Here is a 19,356-nt window from a genome sequence, read left to right on the forward strand (position 1 = left end):
AGCATAGTGTAAGCCGTCTCAGACTTTGTTGCATTTTCTAAGTGTTCTGACAATACATCGTCATCTTTGGTGCTTTCCCCACAACATTAACTATATGTTAACGAATTTGTTATTGTAATCCATAGTTGATTTCATGACTTTAGATTTGTGTGATTTATCGTGTAACCAAAATTTAGCAGATTCCTTTTATTATTCATGTGGATGGCTTCATACTTTTCATTATTAAGAGACAACTTAAATTCAATATTAAACAACATAATAATACTCACTGCTAGTTTTCTCTTGTTTAATGCTGTGCTCCCCATCATTCTCCTTTGGGCGTGATAATGTGACTATATTCTCTTCCACATTCATGTCCAGATAAAATGATGAACTTGATGATGGAAGGTGTGGAGATTCTAGTTCAGAAATCTGCATTTCTGGTTCTGAGTCTATGTAAGACAGTAAAAAAATCATATTTTAATATTAGTTTACTGCCTATTGTCTCAAATATTGTTTAACTGCTTACATTTCTTGTTCTATATACATATATAAAAAGATCAGAAGCTGAAAAATGTAAAATTAACAAATTAGTTTTGTTCACAGCGAAGATAAAACAGTAGGCATGATTTTATGGAGTAGGTTGGACTGTTTCAACAAGTAAATGGATATACAAAAAATGGAAAGTCCAGGATGGAATAACGGCAATAGTCAAAGGAGGATAAATTGCTACTCACCATACCGAGGAGACACTGAGTTAAAGACAGGCACAACAAAAAGATATCTGTAGATTTGAGCTTTCAGCCAAAAAGCCTTCTTCTGAAGTATTCGCACTAGCACATGTCACACACACATGATCACAGACTCTGACCAGCCAGAGACAGTGGTCATTCAAGTGAGAGTTGTGTTTGTGTGAATGTGTATGTGTTTTCTACTTTAGAAGAAGTCCTTTTGACCAAAGTTCAAACGTATAGCTGACTTTTTGTTGTGCCTGTCTGCATCTCAACATCTGCTCTATATGGTAAGTATCAATCTATTATTTTCATATTAGAATGACACAATGATTTATTCTAACTCATAGCAAGCCAGTGTAAGTGACAGACATTTAAGTTAAACAATCGAAGAATATCGAAAATGTAGGAAAAGGCAGATTGCAACTTACTGTAAAGGCACACAGGTGCAGTTAAAAAGACACTTGCATGAAGCTTTTGGCCACATCCTTCATCAACAAAAGAGAAACATACACCATTCATACATACAAGCAAGCACACATCACATCATGCACACAAGACTGCTAATTCCAGCATCTGCTGTCTGGCAGAGTGTGTAGGGACTGAATGCCACCAGGCGCAGCATCAAGAGGTTGTGGGAAAAGAAGAGGGTCAAAGCCTTGTCTCCTACCCTCTTTGTTTGCCACCCTCTACCAAAGCCCCTGCCCATCTTTCCCCTCTCCTCTCCTTTTTCAGTCTTTTTTGTACCCATCTCCCTGTCTGACACCCTCCAGATGCAGCAACTGCTGCCATTTTAAACAATGCACACACTGCCTGACCGTGCTCGTCTCTCTCCCCACCCGTACAAAACCAACCCTTCTCCTTCCCTACCCTCTCCAGATTGCTGCTTGCACCCCATGTGAGAGTTGAATTCTGGCCTGAGAGGCTGAAGGTGGTAGTCATGTGTGCATGAGGTGTGCTTGCTTGTGTGTATGATTGGTGTGTGTTTCTTTGTAGGGGAGGAAGGCTGTGGCCAAAAGCTTTATGTAAGTGTCTTTTAATTGTGCCTGCCTGCAACTTAATGTGTCTTCTTTACGGTAGGTAGCAATCTATCTTCTCTTACATTGCAGACATTTGAGTTATTTATATGTGAAAGTATTAAGCACACACATGTAAAATAAAGTTTAAAAATGGTTGGATAAAGTTTATGGAATGCATCAATATTGACTAATGACAAAATTCAAAGTGTTTGTTTTGTTTTGTTTTAGGGCGCAAAAAACAACTGAGGCCATACGCACCCAAGTCAAAACTACAGAACACAAACACAGAGACAAGGGAAATGACTATATGTCAGTCCCAATGGACAGAATAGGAGACAGCTAAAAAAGGCATGTGGAAAAAGGGCTCAAATAAATAAATAAATAACACCATACAAAAGCGGAGGTCCAAAACTAAAAATTAAATGGCCTTCACCATATTGATTTGGCAGATAAAAAGGAAAATGTGGTCGACAGCCCACACGTCATTCGCTGAAACGGCTGATAAATCAGTTGGCAAACCCAAGCTGGAACGTAAATTGGTAAAAAAAGGGCATTCCAGCAGTAAGTGGCGGACAGTTAAAATTTGGGCGCAATGCGTACAATGTGGTGGGGCAGCACCACTGAGCAAATGACGATGGCTAAAAAGGCAATGCCCAATATGCAGCTGAGTTAAAATAATGTCCTCCCGGTGGGAGAACCAAGAGGAGGTTGTTCAAGGTGCCGGGAGAGGCTTAATAAGACGAAGCGTATTCCTGTGAAGGGAGGACCATTGGCGATGCCAAAGGGACACCACCTCCTGACAGATGGCAACACAGAGTTCATCAGAGGGAATAGAGGTACTTGCAGGCTGAGGTAAGAGGACTGCAGCCTTGGCAGCAGCATCAGCAGCCTCGTTTCCTGGCAGACCAACATCTCCACGGACCCACAGAAACATGACATTGGCTCTACCAAGAGTGATATAGTGACAGTTTTCCTGGGCCCACTGCACTAAGGGATGAGCAGTGTACAGCGCACAGAGACTTTTGAGGGCGCTGAGTGAGTCTGAGCAGAGGACACAATTGGGAAGGCTGTGTTGCTGGATGTACTCTGTGGCCTGATAAAAAGTGAAAAGTTCAGCTGTAAATACTGAGGAGTGTGCCGAAAGCTGATGTCAAAAGACATGGGTGCCAATGACGAAGGCACACCCAAACCCACGGTCAGTACGAGAGCCATCAGTGTATACAAAGGTACTATCGCTAAATTCCATGTGAGGGTTGTGAAACTGAATGCAATAGACCAAGGTTGGAGTAGTGTCCTTAGGAATTGAATGAAAGCCAAGGTTAACATGGACCACTTCACGAAGCCAAGGTGGTGAAGGGTTCACACCCACTGGGAAAGTTGCTGGTAGCGTGAAGTTGAGCCGCCGTAGCAAGTGGTGAAAGCTGACTCCAGGAAGTAACAGAGAAGAGGGATGAGCCCCATACTGATGATCTAAGGAATCATCAAAGAAGGAGGCACAGGAGGAGTCGCCATGCAGGGCAGACAAACGGCATGCTGAGGAGAAAGTCATGGCGGTAAGACAGTGGTAATTCAGCAACTTCAGCATACAGACTCTCAACCAGTCTGGTGTAATAGGCACCCATGGCCAAACGGATGCCATGATGATGGATAGTACTGAGAAAGTGTAAAAGGGACGGGCGTGCAGATGCATAAACAAAGCACCCATAGTTGAGTTTCGAACGGACAAGGGACTGGTACAAACGGAGGAGGGTGGTTCGATCGGCACCCCAAGAAGTACCATTGAGGACACATAGGAAACTGAGGGACTGCTACAGTGGGCTGCCAGGTAAGAGACATGGGAGGACCAAGAGCGTTTCTTATTGAGCATGAGCCCCAGGAATTTCTTAGTGTCAGTAAACGGAAGGGCAACAGGCCCAAGATGTACATATGGTGGGAGAAACCACTTGTGCCATCAGAAATTCATACAGATGGTTTTGTCTGTGGAAAAGCGAAAGCCATTGGCGATGCTCCAGGAGTGAAGACGATCAAGACAGTGCTGAAGACACTGCTCAGTGAGACAGGTCTGTGAGGAACTGCAATAGATGACAAAATCATTGACAAAAGGGGAACCAGAGACGCCCGGCAGCAGACAGGCCATTATAGGGTTAACGGCAATAGCAAAAAGGATGACCCTCAGGACGGAACCCTGAGGCACACCATTTTCCTGAATAAAGGTGGCCAACAAGGCAGAACCCACATGCACCTTGAAAACTCGGTCTTGTAAAAATGCCCATAGAAAACGGGGCAGGCACCCAAAGAAGCCCCACATATAAAGAGTATGGAGGATACCAGTTCTCCAGCAGGTGTCATAGGCCTTCTCCAAATCGAAAAACACGGCAACAGTCTGGAATTTCTGCAGAAAACCATTCATGACATGGGTGGACAAAATACCAAGATGGTCAACTCCAGAAAGCCCCGCTTGAAATTGACACTGTAGATTCGTGAGTAAATGGTGAGACTTGAGCCACCACACCAGCCAGGCATGAATCTTATGTTCCATCACTTTGCAAACACAGCTGGTAAGAGAGATGGGGCAGTAGCTACAAGGAAGGTTTTTGTCCTTACTGGGCTTAGGTATGGGTATGATGGAGGCTTCATGCCAGGGTCCAGGAAACGTGCCCTCAGCCCAGATGCGGTTGTGTGTGTTATGCAGAAAGTGCTTGCCCGCAATAGAGGGGTGCTGCAACATCTGAACATGGATAGTGTCTGGCCCTGGGGTGGAGGACCAGGATGAACTGAGAGCATGATCTAGCTCCCTCATAGTGAAGGCAGCATTGTAGCACTAACGATTCGGAGAAGAGAAGGGTATCACCCGAGCCTCCTCCACTCATTTCCAATGGATGAAGGCAGGGTGATAGTGGGAAGAGCTCGAAACTTCCACAAAACGGCGGCCCAAGGTGTTGGAGATAGCAACAGGAACCATGACGACATTGGCACCTACTGTCAGGCCTGAAATGGGGGAATGGATCTCGATTACAGAGAGCCATCGAAGGTTGGCCTACACAACAGAGGAAGGTGTGGAACTGTTAAAAGAACTAGTGAGTGAAATCTCACTAGCTCTTTTGCTATCCTGAAGAACTCGATGACACATTGCATGCATCTGTTTATAACGAATGCAGTTTTCCAGTGTAGAGTGGCGGTTAAAAATTCGGAGAGTACATCTCCATGCGCGAATTGTGTCACGGCATGCCTCAGTCCACCAAGGGACTGGGACACAACATGGTAAGGAGGAAGAGCGAGGAATGGAACGTTCTGCAGCAGTAAGGATAATGTTTGTGAGATAGTCCGCCTGGTCATCACAGCTAGGGAAATCTTGCTCTGTGAAGGTCGCCAAGGAGGAATAAAGCTGCCAGTCAGCCTTAGTAAGTTGCCATTTGGGTATGGATGTGGATAGGGTAGGATTCAGCAGATGGAGAGCACACGGGAAATGGTAGTTCGAGTAGGTGTCAGAAAGAACAGATCACTCAAAACGATGGGTAAGCTGGGCAGTGCAAAAGGATAGGTCCAAATGGGAATAGGTGTGCAAGGAGTCAGGAAGGACAGTGGGTGCTCCATTGTCAAGACAGAAGAGGTTGAGTTGGTTAAGAAGGTCAGCCAAGAGGGCACCTCTTTGGCAGGTCCTGGGAGAACCCGAAAGGGGATGATCCACATTAAAGTCACCAAGTAGCAAAAACAGGGGAGGTAGCTGCCCAATAATCTGAAGGAAGTCTGCCCTGGTGATATTGAAGAATGGAGATACATAAATGGTACAGAGGGAGAAAGTCAGGTGGCGAAGGAAAAGGCGAACGGCAACAGCTTGAAAATGGGTAGTCAGGGAGATGGGTTGACCATGAAGGTCATCCCGTATGAGCAGCATGACACCCCCGTGATGGGATACCGGCCTAAGGGGGAAGGTCAAAACGAATTGGTAAATAATGTGAAAGCTCAAAGTGGTCTTGAGGGTGCACAATTTCGTTTCCTGAAGGCAGTGTACAAGGGGATGCTGCAATGCTAGAAGCAGCTGTAAATCCTCTTTGTGGGACCAAAGGCCACAAACATTCCATTGGAGGACAGTCGTGAGGAGGAAGACGTGTAGGGGTGTCAGCTTGGTGGCCGCCAAGGGACAGCCAGTGGAGAGTCGCTACTACAGGGCACAGAAGCAGGAAGATCTTGCTCAAGGGGTCCACAGAAGCATCGGCGTGCTTGTGCGGTCGGTCTGTGGAGTCCAAAGCTGAAAAATGGTTGGTGGTGTGCACCAGCGAGACAGAAGCCGGCCGGGCTAAGTGACCACATGGCAACGCCATAGAGCAGGATCTTTGAGTTGGTGAAGGAGAAGACCATCTGTCTTTAGGAGACTTCTTCGAGCCCTTCTGATTAGAGGAAGACTTGGGTGTTGTTTGACTGGAGGCATGGAGGAAGTCTTCTTTCCTGCCTGCTGATTGGCCTGTACCAGGGGGTATGTGCGAACCCTACTTGTCGACCCAGGGCTGGGAATTACGCGTTACCCAGTCACCTTTTACATGTCAGACACATGGGCCAGCCTTCAGGAGTGCACAGGGAGGAAGAAGAAAGAAGGAGATCCTCAAACGCCAAAGCAGAGGAATGAGAGGAGAAGGGAAAAAAAGAAAGGAAACGGGAGCGAAAAAGAAAGTTGAGACTATTCGCAGGTCAGCGACAGAATGCAGAAGATTCCCAAAAATACCCCAGACATGTTCCACAAGGGAGGAGAAAAAGAACAGCAAGAGGGTACATATAGTATGGAAGGGAAAAAGTGCTGCAAATGCTGGGGCACCTTGGTATACAAGCGCGAACCCACCAAAGAGTGGCGAGCCCCCTGGGGGGAATTCAGAGTGTGTGCAGGCTTACTTACCAAATACAGTCAGTCTCTAATGGCACTAAAATTGTAGTCTTTGATACTCAGCTTCATATTCTTTTTGCATCTTTCTAGACTGATATGAAGATGATCATTACTGACTGAAACTGGCTACCAAACAAAATATAAAAAGTCTTGTGGTCAAAGAATTAAATACTACGATTTCAAGCAACTGGTTCACTGTATCTTCAATGTGATGATGCAGTGCTTCATAGGCTGTTAAATCCTAATTTTCCTACTAACTTGAGAACAAATCTCTACACATGGTTGCTGCCACACATAATAATTAAATGTCCTGAATTTTGCATTTCATAGAAATTCAGCAGAAATAATAATATATCTAATATCTCCCTTAAAACCCACATCCTTTCGTCTTTCCCTCTCCTTCCCTCTTTCCTGATGAGGCAACAGTTTGTTGCGAAAGCTTGAATTTTGTGTGTATGTTTGTGTGTCTATCGATGTGGCAGCGCTTTCGTTTGGTAAGTCACATCATCTTTGTTTTTAGGTATATAATATCATTTTCAGTTTCACAAAAGTAATGATGTGTGGGATAACTGCCTGTATGTAGCAATTACTACATCTCTCACCCAACTAATACTAATTTCCACAACAAAGAGCATAAACATGCAAATGGATTACAATAAACAGAAACTCTGTCACACAACGGTATCAAAGGTCAACAGTGCCTTGATTTCATTCATTAATTTTTTGCTAGTTTTACATTTGAGAGGGTTTCAGATTTCTCACACAGAATTTGAGAATTTTGACAATTAAAAGGAAGAAACAAAAAGTTGGAAATATTTTGGAAACTTCTCTTCATCCTTACATACCTCTTTGACTTCTCCCAAGATCTTACATAGAGTATTTAATTGTTCTTATTTCTTACTTTTGCAAACAATGGAGTGGACAAGGCAATAGGCTGTTGAGTTGGAATCACTGTATCAATTAGAGGAGTGCTTGCAGAATGTTTGAAGTAAGGAGTATAAAAACAATACTAAAAGCAAGACTTCTTGAAAAAATTTCTGCTATTTTTGACACCAGCAAGAACTGCATAAAGGAAGAAAATAAAATAAAACTGATTGCTTTTCATGCAATTCTGACAGAAGAAGCAAAAAGTGAAGAATAGTAAAACCTCAGGCAGTGGTGTAGGCAATGTAACCTACATGGTTTAATTTTCCACTCTTGCAGTTTCTCAATGATCTTCATGAGCAAAAAGAAACAACAGATACTGTCGACGAAGATGTACAAAAAATTATACTTGGTTGTCTTCATTTGTATTTTATACTGTACAGTAACACTCACTCATTCATAGTTATTTTGCCATGGTACACTTTCTTGTGGGCTTAAAAAAATAATTTCCAACCTTACCACATAATTGTTTGTTCGTCTTCTCCACAGAAAAAATTAAAAATCAATGGATGGGATACACTAAAGCTACAGTGTAGCTTCTAAAGTGCTGACAAAAGTTTTTCATCAACTACTGATGACAACATCTTTCTCTTCATTTACTTAAAGCCTTGACTATTACTAGTGCTACTTCCATCATACTGGAACTAAATTATCACCATTCACTGTCTAAGTGGGATGCTAGCAACTGCTCATCTGTTCTTTCTAGCAAAAATACTCTCCTTGCATTCTTGACTGATTTATTAACTTTAGTAACCATTGTGGCTATGATGACACCATGACCACTAATCCTGACTCTATACTGGCACTGTCAATGAGGTTAAGGCTGTTTGTAGCTTGTTCTTTATAGCTAACTAATACAAAGTGTGTACATGTGTGTGCATGTACATGAGTATGCAGGCACACGCATATGCATTCAGCTACATTGTCCTACCTTAAAACCTTGACATCAACCACTCAATGTCTCATCTATTTTGTGACAGGTTACTTTTAATCCTCACATTATTTAATCATAATCTAATAGTCAAAGAAAGGAAATGAAAGGAAAAAAATTACAAAAGATTTCCAAAAGAGAGAAATGGCCTGCTTAACAATAGGAAAACTTACTAGAAAATAGCCAAAACGTAGAATGCTTGACATAGAGTGAAATTGCTGAAGCTGCTGCCTTCTTTGTTGTAAGGGTGGCAGTGGGATCCATAAGGCATTATGAATCAGGTATTATGACAGAAAGATAATACAGTGTTAATGTAATGTAATAGAGAGGGTAAAAATTGTGTAATACGAAACTGTATGAAAATAAGCAATAGATGTTTCATACCGGTAGTAGTAGCTGAGTCTTGCTGAGGGATCTGCTTTACCCAAAGTGGCTCCTGGCTGTCAACATGCACTGTGTCACCAATCTCTTCTTCATTTATTTTTTGTTGTTGGTATTTTTCTTCTTGCTTCAGATGACGGTATAGAGCATAGCCATCAATAAAATATTGTTCTGATACACATTCCAGAAAGTTGCCTTCAATTAAAGCTTGGCCGATTGCTGTTGCTTGTGACCTAGATACAACACCGATCTTTGCATTGTAAAAAATAATATTTGTGACAAATATAGTAATTAATTAGCAGACGCAAACAAAGTGTCAAACATTTATAATGTATGTGTGTTTTTCATATTTTTTATTATTTTAATTACTCAATCCAATGACAGATTATGATGCAAATCAAAGATCCCGTTTTCTCAGAGCAATCATTCAAAGTGTTTACCAACTTTATTAATCTTAAATAATATGCTGCTGAAAGGAAAGGATTTAGTAAAAGTCAAATACTACTGATTCATTTATAGTCAGTGCCAACAATAGTTAAAAAAGAATATTTTTGCAATCACATTGTGTAGCAGTGTTTTGTAATTTTTAATCAAACGATTTCAATTCTGACTGCAAGAAATATTTAAATGACTGTTACCTTCACATTTTGCTTCTGCTTTCATAGGTAAATGAAAGGCGGATGCATGTTTCTTTCTTTTATATGATGCCTTCCCCATACTACTAGTACATGTGTGAGGCAGAGATCACATACATCTGCTCCAAGGACACCAAGCATGAATTGACAGGTTGTTGCCGATGTATAATATACAAACTAATTTGACAGTTTGGTCAATTACCTGTGAAGCAAATCTCCTTCACTTTTTACTTGTTATATGTTCTTTTCATTTTGTAGCCATTTAATTGCACTTTATTTCCAAAAGTATGCTTTTTTATAACTAATTTCTACTTGTATTTGATAGCTCGTCATTTGCTACTGCCTCCAAAGCTTTCCATTTTCTTTTTCCTAAAATATTTCATATTGTTCCAGTACTGGTTTTGCCTTTTCATTGAGTGTTTTGATGCTGTTTCTACAGTTCCTGACTCTCTCTCTCTCTCTCTCTCTCTCTCTCTTTTTTTTTTTTTCATTTATCAAATATTGTATTGATACATAAAGACAACATGAAAAGTTCTCAAATGGCAGTGGGGAAAAAAAAGGAAGTTACACGTCTTTTTTTTTTTATATAATACTGTTTTAGGTCAGTGCATTTGGACCAATGTTTTTTCTAGTGAGTAGGTCCCATAACGTAAATGAACTATGGAAAGTCTTAAACAATACCAGTCTGTAGCTGTCATAATCTCTTCACTGGACACGAAGTGTTTTTCCAAGCACAAATTTCTTTAGAAATGAGAAGATGTAGAGTTTATAGAATGCCAAGTCTCATAAACTGAGTGGATATTCCATCAGTTCACATTTCAAATCCTTCAGTTTCCTGTTGCTGAAGCTTCTTTGTGGGCAGATACGCTATCCTGATGACAGACAAACCCAAAACCAATTGCGGCTCGTTGCTGTATGCCATCAACAATTTATTTCTGTACACCATCAACAACAGATGAATTTTCCTTTTATGATCAAGGCCTCTTCCCACATCATTTTTCATACACTTATTCCACAAGACTTGCTTAGTATTTCCCAGTTATCACTACACCCTTTGCAAGGTAGACAAGAAGAAGACTCCTACAAAGCATCAGCATGAAACAACACGGTTTTATTTCTGGACCACTAGCTTTTACATGGTTTTTATTGTTTTATTTCTTGCATGATGTAGCAGCACCACATCTTGTCCATAGTAATAAAACTACACCACAAAAAAGTGCATTGTTTTTTAAACAGGGCAGCATTTACTGAGAAATTTGTTTTAGTATTTGTTTACAGGCAGGATTCAACAATTATGACACACACTGTGAACAAACTGTTCTAATATCACATCTTTAATTTTAAAAGACACACTGATATGTCTATGGCACTGGCAATTTCATACATCTTTAACTACTGTTCATCCAATACCATGTTATATACTTTCTCTATGTTTATACTTGTGAGAACCATCATGTGAATCACCATCAAAAACTGTTCGGCTACATTTCCTAAATATTGAAGATGATGATATAGTCCTACTCTTTTCCCACTCTTGCCCTACTATGGCTGGAACAACATCTTCGGTGTAATTTCATTAAGATATCTAAAACACTTATATCTTACTCCCACCTCTGAAAATTTCCACCCATGAAAGATCCAATTACTCCCATCTAACTTCCAATCAAACCATCATAATTACCAGATCCTGATTACTGAGCTACTATATCTTACACCCTCCTACCGAACATGGTTTCCAGGCTCCCAACATCGTCATCATCCTATATTATGAAAATCATACCTTTCTAAAGTTTCAGTCCTCGCAAAAAACCTCACCCTCATTCTCCATCCCAGATTTATCAATGCTTAACTGTTGAATTTGTTAATGCAGTGGTATCTTTTATTAGTTCTTTTTAGTGGAAGCATTTCTTCACAATACACCCTAATGACCACAATAAGTTAGAAGCAAACAATGAACATTATTTTTAAAAAATGCAAATTTCTTCCAAGCATGATCCTGCCACCCTACCATGCAGTCATTCCCTTGGTAGCTAGAGAAACTTTCCTTCCTTAAATTGCTTTAAAATGAGCCCCAATTATGGTTATGAAACAGATGAGTATTCAGGACTTTCAAACACAACCTTTAACTTATCATTCTTAGTACTCCAACACAATGAAGGATGGAAGATAAAGGTTTGATGTTCCATCAACAATGTGGTCAATACAGGTGAAGCACAACCTCATATATGAGAAGGCTGGGGAGAAAATCAGCTATGCCCTTTCTGAGGAACCATCCCTGCATTCACATTAAGTGACTCCTGGGAAATCATAGAAAACTTAAATCAGGGTGACTGTAAGGAGATGTGAACCACCATTCTTCCGATTATTTGCCCAATGTCTGACCACTGCACCACCTTGCTCCCTCCCATCACTGACCATGGATGGCAGTTACTATGGGGCTATGAATCTCCACCAGTTTTTTATACATACATATTACCAAAATAAATCTATCTCAAGAGTCAAATACGGCCTCCAACAGCGACTGACTCCATTAGGTCAGTTATTTCAAACCTATGTCTTATATTGCATTGCATGTTACCTGTTGCCAATTTTGTGTAAATCAAAGAATATTGTACAATATGGACCAACCAAATGAGGCAATGCAGTAGATATGACACTGACCTCATATTCAGAAGTTTCCTCTGTCCAGCCATCTGATCTAAGTTTTCCTAAGTCATTTCAGGCAACTGCTGGTATGGTTCCTTTAGGCTACAGCCACCCACCTGATCTATTCTCATAAAAACATACATACTATGTGTATGCATATTTTGAACCATTTATTTTCATTGTATTGGGATGACAAATCCTATATCACTGTGAGATGATACCTGGATGAATAAACACATCAAATCAAATCTGTTAGCATAACCTGATTCCCTCCTCATACAATCACTGCCCACTTGCCCTAGCCGACTCCAAAAATACCCTCCTTTCACCTGCTTCTAAAGCTTCCACAAACCGGCCACCACCCTACATCCAATTTTCCTAGGTTCAAAACACGTATCACTTCTTTAACTACCTATCCACAATTCCTGTCTATTACTAAACACCTTGCTTATCACTGTGGATGCTATGTCTCTGAACACCAGCACCTCCCATAGCAAAGACATAGCTGCCATACAACATTATCTTTTCCAAAGTCCCTCCAGCAACAAAACCAACACTTCCTTTCGGAAAACCACATTTTGACCAATAGTTGTTTCTCATTTGAAGGCTATGACTACAAAGAAATCCATTGAATTAATTGGCATTTTTCTATGACAGACTATTTGTGGTCCACTTAGAGAAACCCTTCCTATCCACTCAACACTCTAATCTCATGTCTGGTTGAAATTCACATCTGACATCTTCATAATCTGAAACCATGACAAGCAAAACCCTCAGTGTTTTGTTCCAGGAGCTCAACAGCCACTCCAAAATCAACTTCACTTGTTCTTTCTCAACTTAAGAGCCACCTTCTTGAATGTCAATTTTTGACATTTCTATATAAGCTTCTGTCTGTATACAGCAAACGAAACTCTAACAGTAGCCCCACTTTGATGGTAGTCACCTGTATCATGCTGAAAGTACCTCCCCTCCTGACTTAGCACCAGTGAGAACTGCATCAGCATTAGTTAATTAAATGTGCTAATAATCTTGGCAGACAATATACTGTCCACGTCCAGAAAACAGTTTCTCAAGACATTTCTTATCATGACACCAGAAAACTTGATACCAGTGTGAAGCAGCAACTGAGTCAACTCTCCCAATTACTTAGTACTGAGGCCCTAAAAACCTTTGCCATATCTGATGGCAGGGCTACAGCCACCTCTTGTGTGGTAAGATGAGAGATGTTCTACACAAAATCCATCACTTATTCTCAAAAGTTTTAATCTGTTGCACACCTAACTTTTGTAATTTTATGTTTCTTCCCCGTGCCACCCTTCCTCCCTGTCTTCCACCTCATGATGCAATCCTCTGGATTACCCAATTCCTGTTATCAACTAAACATCTGTCAACATATATAGATGGCCACTGCAACATGGCAACCAAAACTTTAACCACTCAGTTGCTGAAAATCACATCAGCAATTGCTTTGACAGCTGGTTTGGTAGTACAGTTCATGCCATTTTGATGCTTCTTCCCCTGCACCAGTCCTCTTTAACTGGACAGTTGGAAACAGTATTACGTAACACATTCTTGCAATCATTCTGAGGTGAATTCCTGCTAGTCTCAAACATCAGTTGCCGCCTTTTCACTTCTTGCCCTCATCCTTTCCTGTCCTGTTATTTTTCATTACATGCCTCCCCATCCTGACAATGTACACCAATTTTCCCCACATTTTGCTGTCTTACCCCCTCCACATTGCTAGAGACCTTTCCTGTCCACCACATCTGCCCAGGTAGACAACTACTCATAAATAATACTCTGCACTGTTTTATATAACTAGTCATTGTGCATCATTCAGCTGCAGTTGGATAGTTACCTTTCCCTACAACAGTTTATTATACTGATCTTAGATTTCTATTATCAAATGCAATAACATTGTATGCCATGCCAAACACAAACAACAAAATTATGTTATTTTCAATTAAAGTGTAATAACTGAAATGAGGTGTGATGAGCACACTCTTGTTTAATTATTCTGTGTGTCACATCTAAAACCAGAACCCTCATGGATGTGATGCAAGCAAAGTTACATATCACCAAAGAGATGAAGCTGTTAAATACTAAATCTCTATACTGCAATAGCAATTAACCATGATTACACTCTTATAAACTATTTCCACTTACATGGGCTGAACATAATATAATCCATCCTTTACTTTGAAGAAAGCTGCTTCTATACCTGTAGCAAATAATGTAACTCGCTTCAGTTTCTCCTGTCATATATGATAAGATATTAATTCATGGGTGCAGGGCAGAATCTGGGTATCCGATGGCAACAATACTTCAATAGGAAATCACATAGCCATTGTCAGGTGACCTGACGAACAGACTGCCACAGGATGAGCATAGTGATGTTATCTACATACCCCCCTCACAATTTCTTCCTTTAGTAGATCTGCAGTGCTTGTATTGTCTGTGAGTCTTGCCATGCAGCATCTCCAGTGCTAGATTCAAGGTTCACAGTCTGGGCACTTCCAATGTTCAATGTATCCAGTAATGTTCTGCTTGCATTAGAAATCTGTTGAAAGTTGCTGTTTAGTAAAGCTTTCACCTGTTAATTAATCCAACTGCCAGGTTTCAGGCTTTGCTGAGATTGTAGTCACAATCACAATCCACAGTCACAGAAAACACTCCACTTATTTGAATTTCACTTGCTTCTTCTATAGCACATTCCCAATAGTGCAAATCTGTGCCAGAAACCTTATTCAGTTGTAATCCAATTCAAAAAATAGCTACAATGCTCTGCCATCATAAATTTACTTGTTTGTAGTGTACATGATCATCATCTGTGCATACCACCTGCACTTAAGGCACTCAAGCGTATAAAAAAAAGGCACTGGTCTGATGTCTGCTAAGGGTCTGGAGAAAATGATTACAAAATTCGAAAAGACAGGTTCTTTTGAAGTGTAATGAGGAAGGAGGAAAAGTTGATCTGACATCTGTCAAAGATGTGGTCACAGCACTCCAGGAGAGGTCAAGCAGTGGTGTGCAAACATGTAGTGCACAGGGAATTGCCTGAACATTGCACATGGCTGTAAGCAAGGCGAATAAAATAATATGAAACATCCTGCATCCTATGAAACATACAAAATCATCCATATTCAGGAGTTCCTTCCGTTTGACTTGCCAGCAAGAGACACATTTGCTATGGAATTTCTTGCTCACACAGAAGTGGAAAATGAATGACCATGGAACGGTCTGTACACTGACAAGACCCATTTCCATCTCCAAGGACATGTCAATAAGCAGTATTGCAGAATGTGGGCAATGGAAAATCCGCATGCATATCAAACGATACCACTTCATTCTGCAAAAGTGACTGTATGGTGTGGGTTGATGGCATTCTTTACACAGGGCCGTACTTTTTTGACGAGATGAGTCCTGCAGTTCCTCCTACTTGTACCGTCATTGGTAAGTCTTATGTGCATCCATTTCAATCAAATCGTCCCTTCAACAGTGTGGATGTGTGGGTAGGATAATTTTTATGCAAGATGGTGCTCCTCCACACATTGCACAGCCAGTGAAGTGGCTACTGAAAAACCATTATGGAAATGTTAGAATTATCAGCCATCATTTCCCTACAGCCTGGCCATTCAGATCACCTGATCTTAATCTGTGTGACTTCTGGATGTGGGGTTATCTGAAAGATATTAGGTTCGGGACAGTTAAAAACCTATGTCATTTTGGTTTTTATGTGGTTTCTGGCCCTTTACAATTAAAAACCAATGTCATTAAAAATCAATATTTCCCACACGATGTGGTATGACCTTGCTGTTGTGGGTTGGTTTACCTAACTAACAGTGCCACGAACTGTTGACTGTTGACCTTGTGCAATCATGCACATTGAATTGTATGGATGGTGTTTTGTGCAACTCAAGCCATAGCTGCCATATTGCAATTCATCTGCCATTTGTACCCCACCCCAGTCACCTTAATATGCTTACAGTGCCATCTATTGGTAATTTTTTCCCCCATGATGTTTCCCTTGTTCAAATCTGAATCTGATGTCATCCTAAGCAGTGGTTCTCTTTCTATGGCATTTTGAAACTGTAACTTTAATTATGGGCACCCTGTATATCTGACTTAAAAATCAGAGTTCTCTAGTTTTGGTCAGTGGACAGGAGGAAAATCTTAATTTGATCTGACTTCAGAATTCATCTGACTTTTCCACATAAGACTGTATGGAAGAAACACAAAGACCTTCAACGTTTCTGTTCTCCAAGGTCAATAATCAGTGTTGAGTGTAGTGCAACCAAATCTGTTATTCTGTGTAGCATTTCCTTAATGAGACTTTCCATTTTTGAGAGGATGTGAGCTCTGAACCACCGTTCTTAGCACCACATCTTCTGCAGCAGATTATTGCAGCTGTCAGCATTCAAATACAAGTCAACGCGTGTCATCTTCCTGTATTTGCTGTGACCCATGGTGCCCTCTATTTCCCCTTCTATTAACACATCTTCTCTCCTATTCCCTTCCACTTCTGCGATAAAGTGGATTTCAGAAGAGTTTTACAGGGAAATCTATCATTTTTTTAACTTTATGTAGTAGGAATGATACTTTCAGCTGTATTTATATGTCTAATTTTAATTGCAATTGATTTCAATGTTACATCACACTCTCTACAGGCTCCTCTATGACACTAGGTGAACAAGTGGATACTGGGTAATCATTATACATCTCACAGAATGTACAAAAAATTGATATATCCTATTTTGAAAATTCCTTCCTGATTATGGTGTCAATGGCAGCAGCACTAGTGCTCTATTTCATATCAACAGTTTGGTTGATTTGCTGCCACCTTAGGTGCCAAAAGCAGACAGAAAGGTTCAAAATAGGAGAGATCAAATTTCTGCAGATTCTGTGAGGTGTATAATTACAATACCTGATATCCACATGATTACCTGGTATCGTAGAGTGGTGTGAAGATGGCGTAATGTAATGCTAAGATTGACTGCATATAAAATAAGATCAATAAATACAGTTGAAAGTGTCATCCCTACTACATAACGAAACAGTAACAGATGCTGTCACATGATCTATTGGAAATTGGATTATAGAGATTTCCTCCATATTTTATCTCTCTCATATGGCCAAGTGCAAAGTACATTCCATAACCTTTAGACAGTTGTAATCCATTCCATTAGTGCTGTGTTGCAAGTTCTGCCATTGCAGATTTGCTTAGCTTCATCTATTGGGTGTGCTACCACTGTTCATGGCAGTGATCTTCAGTTATGCATATTATCAGTACCGGTACTGTATGCATCACAACACAAACCAAAGCCATCGGATTTGCTGTACAGCTAACTTGCACAGTCTCAGGTCATCTTTGATTCTATTAAGTAGTTCCTGTACTTTAGTTGGGCTAGGAGGAAAACTATCTTAATTCAGTCTCTCTTCACAATTTATTCAGTTTTTCAATATAACACACAACTTTATGAAAAAAGCAAGAGGTATGGCCTTCTCCAATTCCTATGTTGTTTCACAAGGCTGCACAAGGGCCAGGTCTATCACACAGGGTGCATAAAAACACATGCCAGAAACAAGGGGGGGGAAAAGTATTCCTCAGGTTTCCAGTTCCTTGGTGAGACTGTCCATGTAAGAGATAGTGCATCCTCTGAACTATCACTCTGAGCAGCCAGTTGTGTTCCTAATGGTAGCAGTTGTTACCATGCAAATGCAAGTCAGCAAGTATCTTTTTGAAGTATACACTAAGGCCCATGGTGCCACACACTTTCCTTTCTACAAGGATATTCCACAAAGGAAGCTTTGAATACATTTGACTTACATGGTGGAGTTGATGTCACAATATATGAAACTGAGCTGTAAAAGGAATTCGGCCACATTTTGTATTCCATGTGTCGTCAATGTAATGCAAGAGACATGGTTTCCAGCAGGCTGTTTCCAGGACTTCCTCCTCAACACCTTCTCCAATGGACACAACTGGTAAAAGCGGACTGCCCATAGCTACTCCTCTGATCTGCCTCTACTATATATAGTCAAAAGAAAATAGGTTACTGTTAGAGCATGTTTGAAGAAGTTGGTAGCTTATAATTCAAATTTTGGCTTATGATTTCCAAAGATTCCTACTGAGGAACCTAAATAAAAAGGGAGACTACATCAAAGCAAACAAGTGTGCTGGAATCCCGCAGCCTGAAATAGCTGAGCTTCTCCTATAATGGTTGTCATATTCTCCCATTCTTCCTTAATGTCTGCCACTTCATTTCACTGCCTTTAAAATATATTTCATTTACCTTGGTAATTTGTATATTGAGGAGTCTTATCAGATGTAATTTCCACTGACATTGTTTATTTTCCTTGTGTCTCACAATGTGGTTCTATATTAACTTTGAGTGTAACAGAAACTGGTCATAATTTATATTGGTAAATCTATATGCTCTGATATCTTCAGAACTATTGTGTATTGCATAACAAAATCTATTATGTGTTTTTGGCATTTCCATTAACTACATTGTTTCTCCAATATGTTTGCCATTCTTACATTCATGTCACATCCTATTACACGACAGTTATTCATATTTACTTGATATTCAATGTAATGTAAATTATTACAAAATATATATGCACCTTTTAGTCACCTTTTGTTTGGAGCACATGTTCCAACTGTTATTAACTTCCCTTCTTTATTTTGAATCTTACTATGATTTTCTGTTCCTTATTCTAGTATTGGAAACAACAATTGTTGCCATTTCTTGTTTATTAAAATTGCCACACCTGCTAATGTTCTCCCTTCTTGTTCTATTCACTGTATAATCGTCATTATTTCCCTACATTCAATGATCTCCTCTCTCTCTATTTTGTTTTAGTGATCACAATAATATCTATTTTCTTTTATAGTAACACTTACACTGATTCTTGAAGTTGGCTTGTCAGACCTCTCATACTGCAGGTTATTAGCATTTGTTCAAATTTCATTCCAAAACATTTGATCTTTTTTTGTTTCCATTCATTACCCACGGATCTGTCTTATTCAAGGCTTTGTGCAAACATTTCTCAGTAAGATAACATGACACCCGGCCATGTTATGGACAATGCACATAGTAAGCTTGTAAATGGGAATGTCACTTTGCTGGCTCCAAGCTGGCAGGATTCCTCTTTTATGGAATACAGTTTAATTATACCTCTATGATATGGTGTTGGACACACTTTTTCTGGCTTCTCCAGCAACTAAACT

At 40.2% G+C, this 19,356-nt stretch overlaps 1 protein-coding gene across 2 annotated transcripts in view; it reads right to left on the minus strand.

The window, feature by feature from the left end:
• LOC126475111 (1-phosphatidylinositol 3-phosphate 5-kinase) overlaps nt 1-19,356 on the minus strand; it is a 372,610-nt gene that overhangs the window by 254,827 nt on the left and 98,427 nt on the right. For both annotated transcript variants that reach the window (XM_050102696.1, XM_050102695.1), the window contains exons 7-8: nt 8,845-9,074; nt 270-431 (exon numbers count right to left, since the gene is read on the minus strand). In XM_050102696.1, coding sequence (XP_049958653.1) covers nt 270-431; nt 8,845-9,074 — 392 coding nt within the window. The remainder of the gene's footprint in view (nt 1-269; nt 432-8,844; nt 9,075-19,356) is intronic.

This window comes from Schistocerca serialis, chromosome 4, assembly GCF_023864345.2.
Source record: "Schistocerca serialis cubense isolate TAMUIC-IGC-003099 chromosome 4, iqSchSeri2.2, whole genome shotgun sequence".
In the NCBI taxonomy this organism is placed as follows: Eukaryota; Metazoa; Arthropoda; class Insecta; order Orthoptera; family Acrididae; genus Schistocerca; species Schistocerca serialis.